Source organism: Bacillus rossius, chromosome 7 (assembly GCF_032445375.1).
Source record: "Bacillus rossius redtenbacheri isolate Brsri chromosome 7, Brsri_v3, whole genome shotgun sequence".
Taxonomy (NCBI): Eukaryota; Metazoa; Arthropoda; class Insecta; order Phasmatodea; family Bacillidae; genus Bacillus; species Bacillus rossius.
In genome coordinates this window covers 55,094,375-55,115,898 of record NC_086335.1, presented here as the reverse complement: position 1 = coordinate 55,115,898, position 21,524 = coordinate 55,094,375, and the positions used below count along the sequence as shown (strand labels likewise).

General features: G+C 34.1%; 1 protein-coding gene across 5 annotated transcripts in view; it reads left to right on the top strand.

The window, feature by feature from the left end:
* Positions 1–21,524, top strand: part of LOC134534052 (ankyrin repeat and KH domain-containing protein 1) — a 125,165-nt gene that overhangs the window by 6,571 nt on the left and 97,070 nt on the right. For 4 of the 5 annotated variants that reach the window (XM_063372022.1, XM_063372020.1, XM_063372021.1 and 1 more), the window contains exons 2-7: positions 14,586–14,727; positions 15,632–15,764; positions 16,229–16,373; positions 18,898–19,045; positions 19,589–19,740; positions 19,825–19,953. In XM_063372022.1, the coding sequence (XP_063228092.1) occupies positions 14,586–14,727; positions 15,632–15,764; positions 16,229–16,373; positions 18,898–19,045; positions 19,589–19,740; positions 19,825–19,953 (849 nt within the window). The remainder of the gene's footprint in view (positions 1–14,585; positions 14,728–15,631; positions 15,765–16,228; positions 16,374–18,897; positions 19,046–19,588; positions 19,741–19,824; positions 19,954–21,524) is intronic. The other variant, XM_063372023.1, reaches the window with a different exon arrangement.

Sequence of the window (21,524 nt, the reverse complement as noted above, 5' to 3'; positions counted from 1 at the left end):
TATCCAAATACAAAATATAAATGTTCTTACGTATGGACAACCACAGGATCGGCAATGCAATTAAAGCACAAAATAGTGGCTGCAGCGTCAATGCACAGGCTATGTAATCAAAGTGAAACAAGGAATGTCTGTAGTTCTGAAAAACATATTTTTTCAGTATTTTATTACTTTTTAAAATCAGCAGTGATGTAAGAAAATTACCTCTGGCAAAAGCGGTGGATAGAGGAAAACAACTAGATGCCATCATTAATGCATTTATTTTGCTAGGAAACTAAAATCTACATGCTATACTTATGGAATTAATTTTGATGTCATTAAGAGAACTGTGTAATAGAACTAAGTCTTCTAAGTACAAAATTGTATTTCCATTATGTAGGTACTGCATAAATATTTGTTTCAATATCAGCTAAAGTGATTACTCTAAGTTTATAACCTCAAGTGCATCAACACCTTATTTCATGTTAACTCTGTACCATTGTCTAGTCCATTCCAGATAGAATATGGATCTTTCGTATTAAAATCTTCAAGTAAACAACCAAAAACTAGAAAATATTCAAACTAAAATCTTCAGATTTAAAAAATTCTCAATTTACCATTAACACTGTATCATCATTGTAGATAAGAAGAAGAATATTTTAGGCAAATTATTTATTTATAAATGTTATGTAGCAAAATTTTGCTGTGTTAAAATATTTTCTTCAACCAGAAGTAAATTTTTTTTGCCAAACTCTCACACACTGCGTTTGGCTAACAAATTAGATGACAGCTCATAGGTTGATCAAACATTTTGACTACTCTACAACTTATTTAAATTTGATGGATATCCATTGATCAGTTGCTCTGCCATAAAATTTAAAAACAACTGGGAAATTTATTATAATACCTATATATTTAAATTCATATTACATTAGCAAAATATTTTGAAAATAGTAAAAAAAAAAATTGCAAGTTACATCTATGCATGTTTTTTGTGTGTTTCTTTATTTGTATATATTTTTTGTATGTGTCAGTTTTTTAATGTGAGGGTAGTTGTTTATATGGGTCATTCTCATTGAAAGGGATTATTTGAGGTACCTTAACATTTAAAAATTAATAAAATGTTTTCTACATATTGGTATTAACTTAATATAACAAGTAACATTAGAGTGACATTTCTATGTCCAGCCAAAAAAATATAAAATTTTATTTATGATAGATAACTGGTTCACAGTATAGCTATGTCTACCTCTGTGGACTGTCCCCCAAGACATTTTAGTTAACATTTTCTGTTGTTTCAAGTATATTTTAATTTTAAATAATAAATGTATTTTTGTTAAAATTAATTAGATATTACTGTTATAAATTCTACTCAAAAGCATGAATGAACAATGAAGCAGAACATTTCTTAAAATTGTTTACATTTTGTCCTTCAGACTGCGCATCTCCTCCGTGGACACAACTTAAAGTTAAAAAATATTAACTCTCTAGTGCTACAATATCTTTGGTTTTAAGGAAAATGGAATTTCAAAAGTAGACTTTTTGTGATATCACTGCTGTTTGAATAGTAAATGTGACCATTTTGTCATGATCATTCAGGAAAGTTTGATGAATGTTTTGTGTTGAGATGAATGTGTCTCCTCAATGACCACTGTAATATGAAAAGAAAATGATATTTTTCATAGTTGTCTTCACTTGGCAAGTTATTTTTTGGTTGAATTTTACCAACTGTTTACTAAGTTTTCTAACCTTAAAATTAATAGCTAAGAAGTAAAATTTATGACTTTTTGTATCTTCCGTGGACATCTCCTCTGTGGACACTTGCTGTCCACGGAGAGGAACACATTGTCCACGGAAGAGACAAAAATAAACAACAAAGGCCTATTATTTGACAAAAAATTTAAACTTTTTTGTAGCATTTGTTTTTATTAATAACATTAACACATTAACATGTCAATCAACACATTCTTGTAAGCGTAAGGGTATCTTTTTATTTTTAAAAAAGGAAAACATTTTGGTTGTGAATTTGTAATGCACCTAGATCTTCTCACAAATACTGTATTAAAAAATAACTCATTCTGTTTGATTTAAAAGTCAGCCAGAATTAGGCTGGATTGGAGAGCTGAAGAGAGAAAATCTTGAGGTCTCCTCACCATAAAAATGCATTGGGAGGAGATCCCAAGTTTTTCTCACTTTCACTAGCTGCAATGCAGCCTTAAGTACAATTTGTGTAAAAAAAAAAAAATTACAAGATATAAATGTTACTGTAAATCATGGTCAATTTGTAGGCAATTTTTTCTCTCAAAACATTCCGCAACTTTGTTTTAAATGTTCAGTTCCTTCGATACAAAAACTAATATATATAAATGTCTCGCGTGTCTCCACCTGATTCAAGTTACCGTTCTACGGTGCCTAACTCAGAATATCATGCAGCTATTTGTAAGGTTGTTTTGTAGCTTTGAAACTAAAAATAAAGACATAATGTACATTTTACATTATTTGTATTTGTTTATAGGAAAAATGGACAATTTAAAAAAAAAACCTGTGACATTACATTTGTGTAATAGTTTCTGAAGACAAGTGGTTAAATGAATTTACATTTAGATTCATGAGGAAATCTGGCAGATGTAAATTTGTTTTTCCAGATGCTGACGACATAGCTGTTGTAGAGGGAAGTGATATTAAGAGTATTTTAAGTTACCCAATTGTAAATAATTGGGATCAGTATGTATTCAATGATGATGTATCCCATTATGATAATGTATATTTGTTAATCTGTGAAGTTTATTTCAACATGGAAAGTTAAAAACAGATATGATTGGTATGTAAGAAGGTAGTTTAATCAAAATATTTTGCCTTTTTTAAGTTTAGTCTACAGTCCTTAAGTTAAGTATTAATTAAATGTTTCTTCTTGCACAAACAAATGTTTTTTTCCTCTGCCATTGTATTAGTCTTGACCACAAGTTTTCTTAAAAATCTCCTCCGTGGACACTGATGTCTCCTCCGTGGACAGTTCAATTTTTAAATACTTTTTTACTTCATTAATTTAATGGAATCATCTTGACCATTTGCTTTATTACTGTGAGAAATCTGATGTGATCATTTATAATTATATTTCATGAATTTTAAAATAAATTTAGTTTAAAAAATTTTTAGCTTGAAAATAATCCCTTTCAATGAGAATGACCCATATATAGTGTGAGCCAGTTAGGTTACCTGATGGTCAGGGAATCCACAATAAATAAATTGTGATTTTATAAAAAATTTATAGATAGGCCTACTGTCTACTTGGTGCCAGAGGGGCATGATGCCCCAGGTGTTTGCTAAGTGATCAGGTTCCCTTTGTGATGCACAACACGGGCTACCTCTTGAGATATCGTCCTTGCATGCCAGCTTCCGTGTGTCATCGCGCTCACATCTCAAGATTCCTGGCTGCTGCAGGCGACCTTGAACACATTCTCTGGTGACTCGGGCTGCAGTAGCACATTTGCTCACAGCAGGTGGCCGATTTCACTGGCTACTTAAGGGGCCCGCCTCGTCAGGGGTGTATGTGTGTTAGTGAGGCCGGAAGCACGACGCTCGCTGGTATTTCTAGTGCGGTATAGCCTCTAAGCACAAGGCTCTGAACTGGCGCGCAGTCTTCTCGTCGTTACAGGATGACTGTGAAATTTGAGCGGTGACCGTTAAATTATATGGTGAAGAAATGAAGATAAATGTGTAATGCAAGTCCCTTAAGTCCTTTCAAGAATCTGTGCCGGTTGTTTTACGCCTAAACATTACTCTGAAAACGTTTTAACCATTTTCACTCTTCTAAAAATACAGTTTAAAAACTTAATCCGAAATCAAAAGTACTTTTCGGTCCTCAGCGAACTCTTAAATGCTTTTCGTAAGCAGACCCCCACTCGTATATCTAGAGTAGTTTTGAAATCGCGTTGTTTTTCCTGAAGCTCTGCGCACCGTGTGTGTGCCCGGGTAGGCGGGGCCCTTAAGCACATCAGCTGGCTATTGGGTGGGGGTTGTTCCCTTGGGTCAGTGACACCTGCTTGTGAATATTGGAGACGACTGCTGTCGTTTGTGTTAAAGGAACAAGAACAAAATTGTTGCCCATTGTACCATTTGGTTATAAATAGTAATTTGTATAATTGAAATTAATAAATAGTGTTGGTTAGTCTTTATTATATATTCATTACCATATATATTTTTGGTTAGCAGTATTTTATGTGTTTTAAATATCTTTTTGTATTGTTTATTTTATGAATATTGTTTTCAATAGTTTTTTGTTTTGTTTTTGAAAGTGATAAGTTTGAATGAGAAACATTACAGTGCAGACAGACAAACTGATAATGATTGTAGCTGTTTGAAAACTCTTTTAGTCTCTTGATGGTTGTGAGAGGGGGATTGGTAATGAGTGGTGCATTTCACAATGATTTTACAGAGCAGTTATTGGGTTATTTGATATTGCATGTATTTTTTAATATTTCCTTGCTCAATGGTGCAACACACATTTTCTTCTACGAATGTCAAAACACTAAATGCCCTAACAATAAATATCAAACATTGGCAGCTACTCCAAAAAAAGGTGAGTTTTTATGCATTTTTGTGTGGTCTTTAACATTGCCCTCGGTTTTGTTGATCGTCCACAAAGGGAATGTTAACGTAGTGAGTTAGGTTTTTTTAGGAGGCTGAGTGTTTGCACTTCTAGATCATAACACAAACATTGAAAGGTTGGTTAGGTTATGTTAAGTCAGGTCATTTATATAAAAAAAATTCATAAAATCATTGATTAAGTATTAAAAAATTTCTCTAAAAATTAATTATTTTTTCTCTGGGGAGGTAAAGTTTTGACATGTTAGGTGATCATAATTAAACTGAGTTTGGTTAGGTTTAGATGAACATTTAAAAAATTCAAAATTGTGTGAATGTATGAAATCTTGCAAATTGTTCTTTATTCTAACTAAATTTTAGAAAACTTTATAGTTGTGAAGGACCTAGTGAATGCTGTTTTAATGTAAACATTAGAGCTAGTGCTTATGTTAGTGAACAACTGTCAGAAAGTAATACCGTCAAGCATTGATTCCAGTAGGGTTGGCTGATTCAAACCACAATGATTTAACTATGATTTAAATCATGTTTTAAAAAAATTGTTTAAAAAAATGTTTTTTTTAAATAGAATATCTTAATAAATTTTAATGAAAGGTCCAATTCCACTCTAATAACAATAGTTTATTGTGTTTATAGGAATAAATAATTACATGCTAATCAAGATCTTATTATTTAAATTATCTGAATAAGTTGTAAATTATACCCAGCTAAAAACTACTCTTAAATTAATTAGTAAATTGTAGTCAAAAGTGTAAAAAGAAAAAAAAGAAATTTATTATTTAAAAAAAATCCTATTTTATGGTAAATCACAGACTATTGTAAATACAGTTTCATTTCTGTGGGAAACATCCATTCTACAGAGAATACTACTCCTGTGGGGAAATGCCTTTTCTGTCATTAAGCCCCAGTCAGATGTGCAGATTTGGTGGACTTCAGTTCTTTGATGTTATAACTTTTCTGGTTTAATATGTGGCAGAAAGCGAGATGTGATATGACTTTCATTTGAACATGCTGAGACCAAAAATATCTAAAGTAAAAAAAAAAATCTGGTTTAAACAAGAAAAAACCTGGTTCAAACATAAATACAATTTGTTTGGTTTTTTAAAACCTCTGGTTTTTTTTACCAACCCTGGATTCCAGTTATTATCAATCATTTAAGTTTTTAGCTGTTCAAATAAATGAAATGTTTTGTACTACATGAATACAATACAGACATGGTTTGTATATCACGACCATGCAAGCAATTTTGCTGAAAAAATTTAATGGATGAAAATCAGTTGTAGAGTGCTACATGTTCATCAGCTGCCAGGTGCAACAAAAGCTTTTTATTAAGGAATGGACTCTATGGAAAATTCAATTTCACATCTAAATAGTTTTTACAAAATGATGAATTTTTGGGAGCAATGTCATTAAATTGGCCATATAAAAATGAACTACCTTACATTATAATATGTACTTATTCATCTGGAATGCTAAAAGTACCATACTCCTCTAAAAATTATTTTTACATCATACATTGTCAAGGGGTGTCTGAAATATCTGCAAGTTTGGACTCATGCTAATAATATTGGATAAGAGATTGGCAGCACCCGGTGTTTGTCAAGGACCGCTCAAACGCTCAGTTTTTCCCAGGAAGATTTGATTTAATGACATTTCCAGTTTTAGGCTTTCTGTGTCGTACTATTTAACGTATCCTGCCCAATAGTGAAATAGGATTTTGGTTGAAAGAGACACCTTACTGCGAAGCATAGTTGCTTACTTAGTGTGAGGTTTTTTTTGGGCAGAATTTTCAATTATAGTATGGTGATAATACTTAAGTGTATCAGCAAATCTATGTAGAAGGACTTATTTATTTTTCCACATACTGAATAAAACCAGTTGATATTTATGTACCCACTGATAACTCAGCAGTTTTAAACTTAAATTTGGCAGGCCAGGTGCTCAGAAACTTTAAAAAAAGCTTAACACTCAACACTGCATACTACACAATTGGAAGTTGAAAAATGGAAGGAACCTGATATGGGAACAGGTCTGGGAACTGATCTGACTTCAGGCCACTTCACATCTTTTCAGAGCAACAAATTCATTTCACAAGCGTACTTCTCCCAAGCAGCACTAACGTTTCATAGTCTGCAACATTGCAGAAACTTTACTATGTTTTCTGTAGTGCTTAGGTAACATTATTCTATAATGTGTGAAGGGCTTAGTGATATTAAACTGTTGCCTCAAACACAATGAGCATTTAACACTTAACACTTTATTCCAGACAAGGTGTCTTTCCTTTCATAAGTGTATTAGTGAAGATGTGTACTTTGACAACTGAATATTCTGTTGAAATAAATAAATAAAACCACTGATTCATGATGCTTCATTAGTCATTATTTTGTTTATTGTACAAGAATGTTCAGTCTAAATAAAAACATTCTACGCAGGTGATAGCAAATGATTTGGAAACTACCTGGGGAGGTGGGGGTGTCAGCTCAGTCAGGCCTTTGGGCCATTGGTAGTTACTGCACTAGCTTACAGGCTAACAGCCAGTACAAGTCCGCAAGTGCGCGAAAAATCTAGGCAGCAGTGCGAGGCAACCCTTGTTACTGGGATTCCCTGCTTAGGTTTGCCCTACCGGCCCAGGTTGCACTGTGAGGACTTGCACTGGCAGTTGGTAGCTCTGATCGCTTAGAGCACTTCTGGAGGGGTCCTCACCCTGTTGAAGGGTGGATGCAGTAAATGGTGAAACAGCTAGTGGAGGTTGGAAGTACTTGGCCAGATCACAGATTTCAGGCACTCGGGGTTGTCTGAGGGGTCCCGGAGATGTGATAGACTTTGTTAAGGGACTCGTGATACTCTCAGGATGGGAATTCTTTTAGTCAACCACAGGTTAGTCATATGGAAGAAAAGGGGGGGGGGGGGGTGCAATGATGCTGGGTTTGGCAGCCTCAGCCTCTTGTTGTAGCTTCACAAACACCTCCAAGTTTCATTAAATGACGTTTCCATTTCCCTGCGGCAATTGGGAGCATGTGTCGGTGGTGATTCTGCCCTCACTATCAAATTCAGTAATAGCTGATCCACCTGTCCTAGTATATATGTTTGCACCTATCAATAGTAAGTATCATCTAACATTAACTAACAATAATAATAGTGTATTCACTAACATTAAGTAATAAACAGTGAACGTTTTTACACACTGCTGCATCACATATCTAGTTAAAAGTAAAAATAAAATTATTATATTCAATATAATTTTGTCTGACTCAATCTGGGAGTTCGTTTCAAGTTGTGTCTGATGTTGACATGGCTTAACAACAAAAGCAGATATTAATTTTTTACTAAAACAATTTGATTGAGTTTAGTGACCTCATGTAATTGTAATGTTAATGAATACAAAACAAGTTACTAAAATATCTTCAAATTTGGCAGCCAGTTAAAAAAAAAAAAAAATTGCAGCCAGTTATAACAAACAGTACAGTTCTTTTTACTTTCAGGCAGATTTTCCTGTAAGGTACAAAAAAAAATTTTTATTGCCCCATTAGGCATCAGTATGTAGGTTGATAGCAAACAAAACCGTAAAAGAGAAACTTAATTTCAAAGTAAAATGGTAAAGACACTTTAAGTATTAAATTACATTTTATAATAGCTGTTTCTAAATGATTTACAATACATGTATTATGTTACTCAAAAGAAATTATAGAAATTATAATGTATATACAGTGCAATATACAGTACTTACAGAAAATTATAATTAAATCTTTTATCTTTCTAACCATCTGCTCCAAAAACTGAAAATACAAATAACTTCCAGGAAAAATTATGAATCTCTTGAGCAGCAAACTATTAGGAAATAAATTGTGAAATTTCCCCACCTAATATTCCAGGGACAATAGTTTTGCTTGATTTATACAGTTTAGAATACTTGTAATTAATTTAGAGAAAATTTTTAAAAAAAAATTAATTGTATGTATGTTCTCTCTTTCCCCCTCTTTCTCCCACATCCTTTTTATTCCCTTTTCTCTCTCCCTTTCTCCTGTTTTCTTTCCCTTTCTCCCCCTTTCTTTTTCTCTTTTTCACTTTTTCCCTCCCCCATTCTCCCTTTCTTTCCTTTCTCTTTTTCTCCCTCTTTATCCCTTTATTTCCTTTCTTTCTCCCTTTCTCCCTTTCTTTCCTTTCTCTATTTCTCCCTCTTTCTCCCCTTTGTCTCTTTCTCCCCCTTTCTCCTCTCTTCCTTTCTCCTCTCTCCCTTTCTCCTCTCTCCCTTTCTCCCCTTTTTATCTTCCTCACTCTTTCTATCTCTCTCACTTTATCCCTCTCCCCATTCTCCCTTTCTTTCCGTTCTCTCCCTCATTCTCCCCTTTATTTCCCTTTCTTTCTCTTCTATCTTTCTCCCCCTTTCTCCCTTTTCCCCTTTCTCCCTTTTCCTCTTTCTCTCTCCCTTTTCCTCTTTCTCTCTCCCTTTTCCCCTTTCTCTCTCCCTTTTCCCCTTTCTCTCTCCCTTTTCCCCTTTCTCTCTCCCTTTTCCCCTTTCTCTCTCCCTTTTCCCCTTTCTCTCTCCCTTTTCTCCCTTTCTCCCTTTTTCTCTTTCTCCTTCTTTCTCTTTCTCCCTCTCTCTCCAGGATGTCTACAGGCCACAAAAGTCAAGAAAAAATAATGAAACTGAAAGAATTTTTTCAAAGAATCTTTAAATAAATAGCCATGGGGCTGAAAGTCACTAACTTTTATTTCCAGCGGCTTTCTGCTTGTTTATAGTTGTACTTTAATATTCAGTAGTTGGAGACTGTTCACTTTATCATGTGGAAATAATTTTTGAAAAGGTTTTAGCTTTATAACTTAAAAATGTTTCTGCAAATTGCAGAAAATTTCCTATTACATTTATTTATGTTTAATTTTAGTTTTTTTTATTTATATAAATATAAAAGCACCCTTTTATCTAAAAACTTGTGGAAAATGTTTTTATTAAGGACTTGATAAAGTTCTGAAATTGGTTCACTAGTTGTTTGTAGATAATCCTGTTTTCTTTTTATCATACTTTTTTTCTCTCTCCCCTCATTTGTAGTTAAAGATCATAGGAAAGGAAACATAGAAGGTATTATTCATGGGCTTTTTAATCATGCCATTTGCTTGTAATGATACTGGAGATAGTATCAAACTGAAATCAGGATGTTGGGATATAGAACTGTGCCACCTCACGTTGGACTAATACTGATTTTTCAGCCCACAAATATTCAATTTTGTTATGTTACAGACTACATTTATAGCACAAGGATGGACATAATATACACAATGTGAAATGTGACAAGTGCTAGTGTGGGAATGTAACTGTGATATCTTAACAATTCTTGAAAGCAAAGACTATTGGGTGCCAATCATTCTGTTAATATTAAAACTGCAAATGTGCTGCCACTTATTTTCCATATATTTTCATGATGAACATAATAGATATTGAATTTTTTTACAGTAATATTATTAATCCAGTAATATTTTGCGCTGAAAAAGTCTAGATTATGATCAATTAATGTATTAAATATGTTTGATTATTCAAAATGTATTTAAATAATTTTACTATAAAAATAATGTGATACAGATTTAAAAATAGAATCATTTTTCAGATATAAAGTATTGGAGACCATTTGACCGTCTTTAATAGTTGCTGAAAACTGCATCATTTCAGCTAGATTCAATATTTCACTAAAACCTCCCAAACACACACAAACATTCTGCATGCCAGCAGTCTTAAAATTGCAAATGAAAGCGACACTATTACAATCTCAAATTTATGCTTTTCACAGTAAGTATTGTATAAAAACTATCATTTCTTTATTTTTTAGGTCTAAAATTGCTTAATAATAAGTTTTTTTGAAGGGCAACTTAAAGGTTTTTCATAGATTATCTTTAAAGCTGTTGTTTTCTACTGGATGATAATAATGCACATCAGATCTTAAAAGTTTTAGTTAGGTAGCCTTATGGCTAGAGCGTAAATGTGCTGCGGTGTATATAGCATGTCGTTCTTGCTTGGAGCTGTGTGGCAACTTTAAAAAGTATACTGTAGACACTACTATATATAGACTGTTGATATCAATGTGATTTGATTCACGGTTATTCGTAAAACTACTTGAAGACCTTTATGGTGCCACCAGTACAGCCGTGCTGTAAATTTACCCTTTGATTTACAAACTTTTAATACCAAAAATGTTTAACTATTGAAATTTTTCTTAATTTTTATCGTTATATTTTTAAAATTTTAATCGGTTACTAAAGTAACAGTATATCTGCACCAGTGGCGTGGGCAGTTTTATTCAGTCACAAGGGTATCAAAAACAGGCAACAAGGCAAGTTTTCAGACTGAAGTCAGTAGTCTGGATATTCGGAATATAAATAATTTAACAAGCACATATTTTTTACTAACGGCTTTTACATTTTGGGATGTAATAACAGAGTTTTAGGATGTTTGGTATAAAATAAAAAGTTGATATCGTTACGTTTAATAACAACCAAATCGTCATCTGAAACAAATATGACCAAATTTTTTCCGAATGCTAAATATTTAAAGCAAAATATGTATTCAATAATTGTCAAATCTTCCTCTTTAACATAATAAAAATTTACCTTACAGTAAAAAATTTTTCTTCAAGGCAGCTGGAAAAGAAATTTATGTCATTCCATTTTCTTCGTAAGCACTGAACCACACAGTTTGGTCAGTATGATCCTATGGAGTAAAATAAATCCATCCCTCTATTAAAGCACAACATAAATTTGTCACCATATTTACATTATGGGTATTATTTACATTAATTTTACACCACCCCTTAACATGAAAATACCATTTCTCCACATGTGGTGAAATAATAGTAATATTCAACATTCACCAGGACATAAACATGGTGGTGCTGACTTTGCTGCACAGGCAAAAATTAAAATAGTTAATTACATGTGAAGTTTTTAAAGTATAGCAGTGCACCTCTACAGAATACTCAATAAAGCCGTTTGTGGGTGTGTATTATTTTTTTTAATGGTGCTCCTACAGTAAACAATTACCTTTACTTCTTACTTACTACTCACTCTACTTACTTATGCTACTTACTCATCAAGTGAGTCATATAGAGTTAGATTATCTCATAGATACATAGTTTATATGTAATTACATTTTTTAAAATATTTGTGACTCCTTACTGGTAGCACTTACCCTTCGTTTAATTTGAAGGTTTATAACTTGAAAACGTCCATGTGACATATCCACAACAGGTGGAGTGTGCACAATTATTTTAGTTTTTACCTCTGTTTTCTATATTCAACCTCTAGTAAAAGTTTTCAGTCAAGTAGGAGTACAATATTTAGTGTCTGTTTTAATATGTTGTGAATAAATTTTTATGTAAAATAACACAAAGATAATTTTTATCATTACAATAACTGAATTATATTCTAAACAATTTAACATGGAGATTATATTTATTTTTTGTCCATGTGACCATATAAATGTATTAACACATTAGTAGAACAAAGAGTATGAATTTCTCTTTGCATGAAGAACTAATTTCCCTCAAACATTACAAACTGGGGTAAAACTGTAATAAACAATTAGCCATGGTTAAATTGTGAATTGATTTTAAATTGTGGGTAATAAAACAAAAATTTCAGAACCAAAAAAAATAATTGAGTTCAAGTATTTATACAAGTGCATCCTTACACTCCTGCATATTTCACTCGTCCCATTGCATGATGTAACACCATTGTAGGCAACATTCTGAACTTAAAAACTCCCACATTATAATTCATACTAGCTTTCTTGTGAAAAACCAATGCTGCCAATTTTTGGAGTTGGGTAGCAGTAGTCAGTTGCCAACTTCTGGTACCTGACGCTATACACCGCACCATGAGCAGGAAATTAAAAATGTTCTTTAAGTGTTCTCTGCTGAAGCACTGATGCATCAGTATTGACAATAAATAAATAAATAAATAAATAAATAACAGATGTGCATTTTTGTACTTAACCTATCAAACACTTTTATACTCTCATACTTATCTTTACAATCACAACTTGCCTATTAACCAGTTTGTGAACACACATTTTTTTTAAAATGAAACTAAATTCCATGATAAAAGTTTGTTAGAAACTATAAATAATTGTACTTCAGCACCAATGCACAATGGCAGTCAGTTCAATTTATCTACCTTGGTTTCCTTGACTAGATCAAATAATGTGCATACAATTAATGTATTAGTAAGAACTTATGAACCACTAATAATATCAATGAATTTAATATCTTAAAATCAAAAAATATATCTTTACCCCAGAGGTAAAGGACAGCATGCCCATTTGTGTATGAAATAGTTTACATGATTCAAAAATGGAAATATTATCTTTAAAATACTATTTTCTTCTAATACAGAATACTAAGAATAATGTTTTTAAGTTTCATTATTAAAGAGATTTCTTATACAAGCAAACAAATCATTAAAATATTTAAACAAAAAACTTGCTTTCCTGAAAAATTACATTTGTGAGACACATTTTCCTTTACGTAGGGTTACAGATATGAGCTAGTGATTTTGCAAGTCTTCAAATCATAAATGTATATTATTTATAATATAACGTACTTGTATACTTAAATTTGCGGCTTTGAAGGCTCTTGTTTCATTGGTGTGGGAGATAAGTCTTCTTCCATTCGCAGTGCCTGATCTGCAGTATATCTGCCATGTGTCTTATCTACCAAATGAAAACACTGAACTAATTGTGTTGAACCATACCATAGCACTCCATTAACTACTAGGCAACAGGTTAACACCCAAGTTTGTGAAGATAGGAGGGTTTTCAAAACATGGCTAGATTCAATAAAAATTTATTTCATGGCAATATATTTTAGTTCAGATTCAGTTACATGTATAATCCAGTCAAACTTACAGATATGAGTAAAAATTTCATAAAAAAATTACATATACCACAAACATTAGTTAAATACTTGGTTTGGGAAAGGGTATGCTTGATCCAACTTGTTGTTGATTTTATGCACCAAAAGTCTTACCCTAATGCTGGGATATTCAGTTAATTTATTCATAGGGCCATTTTGGGTGGTTTTATGTATGGTATATGTGTGTATATCTCTATAGCTGGTTAGGGTACGCACACATACACTGCACACACGCACGTGCTCACACACACAAACACACACACAAACACAATTGGTAATACAGAATTAAGTCAAAACTGTAAGTTCTTGTTTGAGACACCGTTCAGTGCATTGAAAGCATAATACAAACATGTTAAAAATTAATACCTTTTTTTCATTCAGCTTATTTAATAAAACAAAAGGATGACAAACAACCTTTTGTTTTCTGTAGTATTGTCTATTGGGTAAAGACTACAAGCAATAACCCCGATTGTTTAAAAACTACATAGAATGCTTCTTTTGTCCAAATTTATTGCCAAACTCATAACATTGTGTATTTTTGACAATGTTTATGTGTTCTTTGGTTGTATTTCTTAGCACCAAACTTGCATATCACTGTTCCACATGCAGTGCATGTTTGCAAAGCGGTTTCAAATGAACTAGATTGCTCACTTTGCTGGCCACCACTGCCGTTCAGTCTGCAGGCTGATCCTCATTGTGACCTAGTTGTCGGCAACACTTCTGGATCTTTACTAAATATCAAACACTGACTTTGCATTTCGTTTTTTTTTCCAAGGTAAAACAATGCACGTCATTTGGCTGCATCTCGTATATTTATTTGTGTTTCAAAAAATTGTTACTTATTTGGTGGTAAGTGGCTTAACATGGTTTGATTTAATTTCTGTTTCCTGATGCCCTTTTCTAGACAGGAATTAACATAATTGGCTTGGTCTTGATTGTATGTATGCATAATTTGTTTTTTAATGTGTCATGTTATGTATGTCCAGAATTATTTTAACATAAGCAACAGTACATAAATTGTGTGTTGGGTGATTATTTAGGTTACCATATTTAACTGTGCCAGACCTTTCCCACCATTGTGTGATGACTGGAATGCTTGATGTTTTGTAGGTTGAATCATTTGTCATTGATCAGACGGAGTCGGACGAAGAGGGGCGGCTAGAGACGTCCAAGTTCCTGCTGTCGACGGACGACGACCACTCGGTGGACCCGGAAACTCAAGCCAGGCTTGAGGCTCTGCTGGACGCCGCAGGTGAGTGCTCGCGGCGAGACCAGTTTTGACACGTATGGAAATATGTCATATTCGTTCCAATCATATTCTTGCTGTAACAAATTTTCATTGTTTAATATTGGAAATTTGCCTTGGTCAAAGCGTAATCACACAATAAAAGATGTACAAAAACCACATAATAGTGTCTTAGCAGTATTATTATAGATGTTGTCATTTTGAATAATTTAATTAATTCCAGTGATTTTACAGGATCGTTAAAAAAATCTGAGTATAATGTATCAATAATACCAACACCAAAACCCCGTGAGGTTGGGTGGAAAAACATCAAGAAATTCAGATTTTCCCACAGCCAGTAGGCAATGATAAATTACACGAGTACAAAACCGGAAAAATTATGACAACAAAATTAAAGTGGAAGAGATTCACAAAACTTGGTTATAGATAAATCATATATAAAAAAAATGCATGCTTGTCTTGATTACTCAAATTGGTACCGTTAGTTTGTAGCAACTGTAGTGTCCTACTTTGACTAATAAATATTTACTTTCATTATACAGTTATTAGTAGAAGTGACAGAAGAAAAATTCTGCTGCTCCTTTTGTTTGCAGATGTAGCATTGATGCCAGTTCTCAGCTACAGTTAGGAACGCGATTTCGTTGTCTAGCGATAGGTAGTAAGCGACTTGATTTAACTAATGGGTAAAATAAGATAATTCTTATTTTCCATACATTCTGTGAGAGAGAACATTGAAACCCAGCTACTGGCAGAGTAACACAGACAAGCAATATTTATTTTTCCCACCTCAACAGACAGTACCTGTAGTAAATTGAACTTTAGGAGGGTACAAAAGGGCAGGTACAGACCAATTTGGCTTGTGCAGAGCAGTCGTGGAACCCTTGTGTGTGAGTGTGCGGATTGTTTGCAGGGGATGGGAAGCATCTCGCGGATCCAGAAGTTCTGCGACGCTTGACATCCAGTGTGTCCTGTGCACTCGACGAGGCTGCTGCTGCTCTTACTCGTATGAGGAACGAGAACCCTCGGCCGCAAACTGATACGAGGTTAGCAGTAGCTCATGAACTTTTTTTATTTCAGACTGTATATTTAATATTTCTTGTGGTGTTTCAAAAAGAAGGGTTGTGCGTTAGTTCCGGTTCACGTTCGAGCCACGGTTTTAGTTTTGCTATTTAAAGTTGAACAAAATGTTTTTTTTTTTGCATGAGTTTTTAATTTTAATTGTTTGGTGTTCTTTAGTATTCTCTACTTTTTAAATAAACGTACTTTCCATGAGTAGGTTTTGTTTTTATTAATAACTTTACCAAACCAAAAATGCTTTCTTCGCATAAATTCGCACCCCTACATTTCAAAGTTGATTATAGTTTAAAATGTGCGACAATTATGCGATAAAACACCGAATTTGTTGTGTAATTCCAACCGTACAAAGTTCTAATGCACCTCACCATTCAGTGTTTGTCATGGTTGTAGATGTGCGAGAGGTTAATTGCTTCTTTTCTTTGTGTTGAAGGTCTTTGGTAGAAGCTTGCACAGACGGGGACGTACCAGCGGTACGTAAGTTGCTTACCGAAGGTCGTAGTGTTCACGAAACAACGGAGGAAGGCGAAAGTTTACTGTCCCTGGCCTGCTCGGCCGGCTACTACGAGCTTGCCCAGGTTTGTCTTGGTCTTGTGAACACTTTCTTTTTCCCGAGGGGCAAGCATGCTAGAGGGTGTATGAAGCAGACTTCTCCTTTAGAATTAAATACAGGTTTAATAGAATTATTCTCAAATTGAATTAAAGTTTAAATAATTTTCCACATTGTTGTTTTGCACTATAGTATATAAAATTTCTGTAGCTGGCTTAATAGCTTAAATATTTGCTATTCAAAAGTTTAATTTGGATATTTCTCACATATAAGGAATTTAAGAAATTTTATCTCTAACATATTTAAAAAAAATTCTTTAGCAAATTCTTTTTATAATATTTTAATAAAATGTATAATATATATTTATAATAATATGGCGGTGTCAATAAATATAAATTCAAAACCATTTATATTTTCAAACCCAAGACAAAAATGTCAACAAGAAGAGAACTGACAAATACATATGCAATTTTATGTATAGTGTTTTTTTATTTTATATTATATTTTAGGATTGGTTTAAGTACCAATATTTACAATGTCTGTTTTAAGGTCCTGTCAGACAGACAAGACAGATAAAATAAGCCCTTAAATACTATTAGCACAGGGGGCCTAGTGCTGCGGCGGAGAAACAAAACTACTGGGGAAGGATAGGTAATGTGGAGGGGGGAATTCTACGAACCGAACAGGCGATGGGGTGGGGGGAACGAGTAGAGGGGAAGGAATCGCTGGGCTATGCGGTCAAAGCATGAAGCACATGCTTCAAAAAGTAGAAGCCTAATTGGTGAAATTTTGATGAAATTACCTCAATTTACACATACAGTAAGTCCTCGGTTTACGCCGGGGTTACGTTCCTGAAAACTGCGACGTAAATAGAAACGACGCAAAATGAGCCATGTTTCATGCCACCGGCCGGCCACGGCCCAAGGTCGGCCGGAAGCGCTGGCATACAGACGTGACAACGGGCAGTTTTATCAGCAAATGACAACCGACAGCGTGGGAAACAAGTCCAACTAGTACTTCTCATCTTTATAGAATGGTTATTTAACCAGCTGCTTTATTACCTTTATTGATTGAAATATAAAAACAGATATATAGTACATACTGTACGTAAGAGCAGGAAGCGTCCCTCATGATGTATGATAAGATAAGGCGGTGAACGTGTAGCTTACGCTACATAGCATAAATTAACTACCGAAGGAAACAAAGAATTATAAACAAATTATATACTGTCACATGTCACATTAAAGACCTATCACCACTCTCCAAGTCAAATAAGTGCATACATAATTTATATGATTGAAGTTTCTACAAATAACTTTCCGGTATTGCACAGATTAAAGATTTGAACAGATTTGTGAACATACTACAAGGAATGTTTTAAGTTAGTATAAAGTTTCTATACTTTTCTGTAATGGCATATAAACCAAACATAGTATTCTATCTTTGCTAAGAAAATATTGAACCCACATTTCATTGTAGGTAAACATTGCTTATATGTATATAAAGGACTACAACTTTAACACAAAGTAATGAGATTTGTAATTTGAATTAATTAAACTATGCAAGACTGATCCCAACTAAATACATGACTATTACAATTCTCTATAATGCTGTTTGAGCTACCCATCGAAAAATTATTATTTTTGTTTAGCAGGACATGCCTATTTAATTGTACTTTTTTTTTAATGTAGAACACATTTTCATTATACATATGCATCTTTGAAAAGAGATATGTTTTAAAATGAAGGTATGTAAATTGATGAGTGGGAACGGGGAAATAAAAGTGGTATGGTTACTCTGGTTTGTGCTTTTTTTTTTTTTTTTTAAATTTTTCTGTCTTTGTGATAAAATTAAACATGATTGCTACAGGAGTAGAAAACCGGGAAAAGTCAGGGAATTCCAGGAAATGTAGTTAACCTATTCTACATTATTTTTAATGTAACCAACCTATTCCTACTGATTATTATATCACACTAATTGTAATATATAAAAGCTAATCTAACCACTCAGTGGTAAACTACTGGTAAAAAAACTTGAATGATTGTAAATTGTTTCAGGGAGTAAAAATGCAACTTAAAACTTTTTTTTCTTCCAGAAATGAGGCTTTCCTTCAGAATGACCAATAATTAATTTTAATAGGATCAGTTCTATTCAGTAAAAACATATTATATGTGCAGTTGAAATCTTGTGCTAGTGTTTTCTTCAGAGAAAAGAGGTTTTATTATGTAATTATTAATTTATTTTGGTATGCATATGTTTTAATATGAAAATGGGACATTTGAACTGCACATACAACCTGCAAAAAAAAAAGTGTTAACATGAAGTGGCACTGCAGGATTGTTCATGTCTGAAAGGTCAAAGATATTTGTCTATTCAGGTCTGGAAAACCTGGGAAAAGTCGAGGGAATTTTGGAAATTTCAAGCTTGTAGCAACCATCTTAAAGAGTTGGTGTTGAATTATCGAGGGCTGAACTGTAGTGCACCGTAGGAAGGCGTGTTGTAGTGTTGTGCTGGCGAGACAGCATGGAGATGCATAACTTGTGGTATTGCAGGTACTGCTAGCAATGCATGCCAACGTGGAAGATCGTGGCGTCAAGGGGGACTGCACCCCCTTGATGGAGGCCGCCTCAGCAGGCCACGTGGACATAGTGCGGTTGCTGATAGCGCACGGCGCCAGTGTCAACGCTCAGTCTGCATCGGGTATGTTGCCTGGTTTATCATGTTACACTTTTTTAAAATTAATTAATTGATTTATTTATTTAAACAGTTTTCAAGTATCAAAATTCTTACATAAGATTAGGGGCTCCTTGGTGGTTGAGTGTTCAGGTTACTTGCCTCCCACAAAGGGGATCAAGAGTTTCCTGATATGACCAAAATGTTGTTTATTTCGCTAGTGTAAAATTTTGTTGTCCTTGTAGTTAGCCTGCACTCTCATCTCTCCCCCCACCCATAATTTTTCAAAACTTAGTTCTGATCTCGTCACTTCTAAAGACCCTCTTGTCGACAAGGTCATTAAGACTTAATTTATTCATTTGTCATTTCAGATTCATGGTAGATTATTAACAGGGTAAATAAGGTAGAGCCCTTTCTAGAGACCTAGACTCAAAACCTAAAATGGATCAGTGCATCAGTGTTTTGTGTTTTGTTGTAGTCAGTTACCAAAACAGGAACTTACGTAATTGAGTGTAAATGAATTTAAAAAAAAAATCTCACTAATGTGTTGACTCTGGTTTGCCTTTGCAGGAAACACGCCATTGATGTACGCCTGTGCCGGTGGACACGAGGACGTCGTGCGCATTCTGCTGAAGGAAGGGGCCAACGTGGAGGATCATAACGAAAACGGCCACACTCCCCTCATGGAGGCTTCGAGTGCGGGTCACGTCAGTGTGTCGAAGGTGGGTTGCGTTTGCTGTGTTTGGATCCACGGGCTGTGTCCTGGACCTTAACGGTGACGGTAACCGTTGTGTGTGCTGCTCCAGATACTGTTGGAACACGGCGCTGGTATCAATACCCATTCCAACGAGTTCAAAGAATCTGCACTGACATTGGCGTGTTACAAGGGCCACCTGGAGATGGTGCGGTTTCTGTTGGAGGCTGGAGCAGATCAGGTGGGTCATTTTTTGCTGTGTAATTCTACTTCTTGGTGTTATTTTCTAAATTATTCACTTTTGGAAGGTGTAAATGTAGCTTTCAACATAAACAGTATATCAGATTATGTTGGTTAGGGTTATGGTTAAAGTTCATTGCTATTGTTCTTTTACTTTAATAGTCACAAATTTCTTGTTTTAAATATTAATAGTAGTATATACCTATGTACAATGCTGTAGTTTGTGGTGAATTTTTACATTTGTATGTACATATCTGCACGGTCATTTTGATGTATAATTTTAACTAAGAGATGTCCTCCTGTTATGCAGTAGAACCTCGTTTTTATGTACCCGGTATTTCCAAATTCCTATTAATGTATTTTTTAACTTGCACCATTATTTTATTTGTACTAATGCATTACTTGGCCGTATCATGTGAAAGCATTTCCTGTCAATTACATTGCAACAGTGCTGCATTTACTAGCAAACTATTAGAATATTTTAGACGGAACAATGAAAGTAGATAGCGAATAGTACATGTACATTACCAAAAATACAAACAGGTTGCACAAAACATCCTCAATGACTCTTCCTAAACACAAATTTACTGTTCGTAGGTACCAAAAGTGAAAATTATACACTATTTGTTGGTAAGTTACAAGCCGAAAGGACTTCCATACTTCAAATGACGATATGACTCACATTTACCTTGTTACGGACTTAACCCTTACTACTATGGTTGAATGATTCTAATTTAAAAAGTCCAAAAAAGTTTTAAGTTCAGCATAGTCCGGACCACAGCTGCAAAATTGTGTCTTAAACTGCTGCGACCTTTCGGTACCATGACCACAGGCTCATGGTCATCCTTTGTACTCTGAAAGAGCCAAGGATGCTCCAGTGACATAATTTCCAACCAAACACAAAAATGCTCTCAAAAATATCAGCCAATACTGGCACATGGCAACAGCATCTCAACCATCTCAGGTTTCCCATGCTTATAGAATTCGCATGACCATCACTGTCTCTTGTTATGAGATGTTGCAAAATCCTGCTTTCAGACAAATAATACAAAAGAAATAGGTGAATCACAAGAAAATGGGTGAGCAAAAATTGGTAAAAAAATACTTTTATTGACCTAGTTATAATAAAGTAACCAGTCAGAAATATTCAAAATGTTAAATCATGGAAATTAAATGAATTGACAGCTGTTATTTACACCGTACCAGAAGACCTAATTATATTTTATTTCTGATTATAAAAACATAATAAATTATAAATATAACTTTATTTAGAAAGTAGGCAGTAGCCTAGGTTGCTACAAGGTTTCTCAGTCACATTAAATTGATTTGCAGCCTTGTTTCTTATCATAAACAATAACCCATCATTTAATGTCTCTGCACAGTTGATAACAGCTTTAGATTCACAGGGTACTAGCCTCTTGACATGGGGCAGTGACACAAATTCAAGGCTTGAGTGAAAAATTTTTGAGACCGCACCTGACACAGGCAGTTGTGACATAGTTCTTACTGCTTAAAGTTTTTCTTGCAGTAGGAAAATACCTCACCATGGCAGTCTTTAAGTTAATAGTTGTA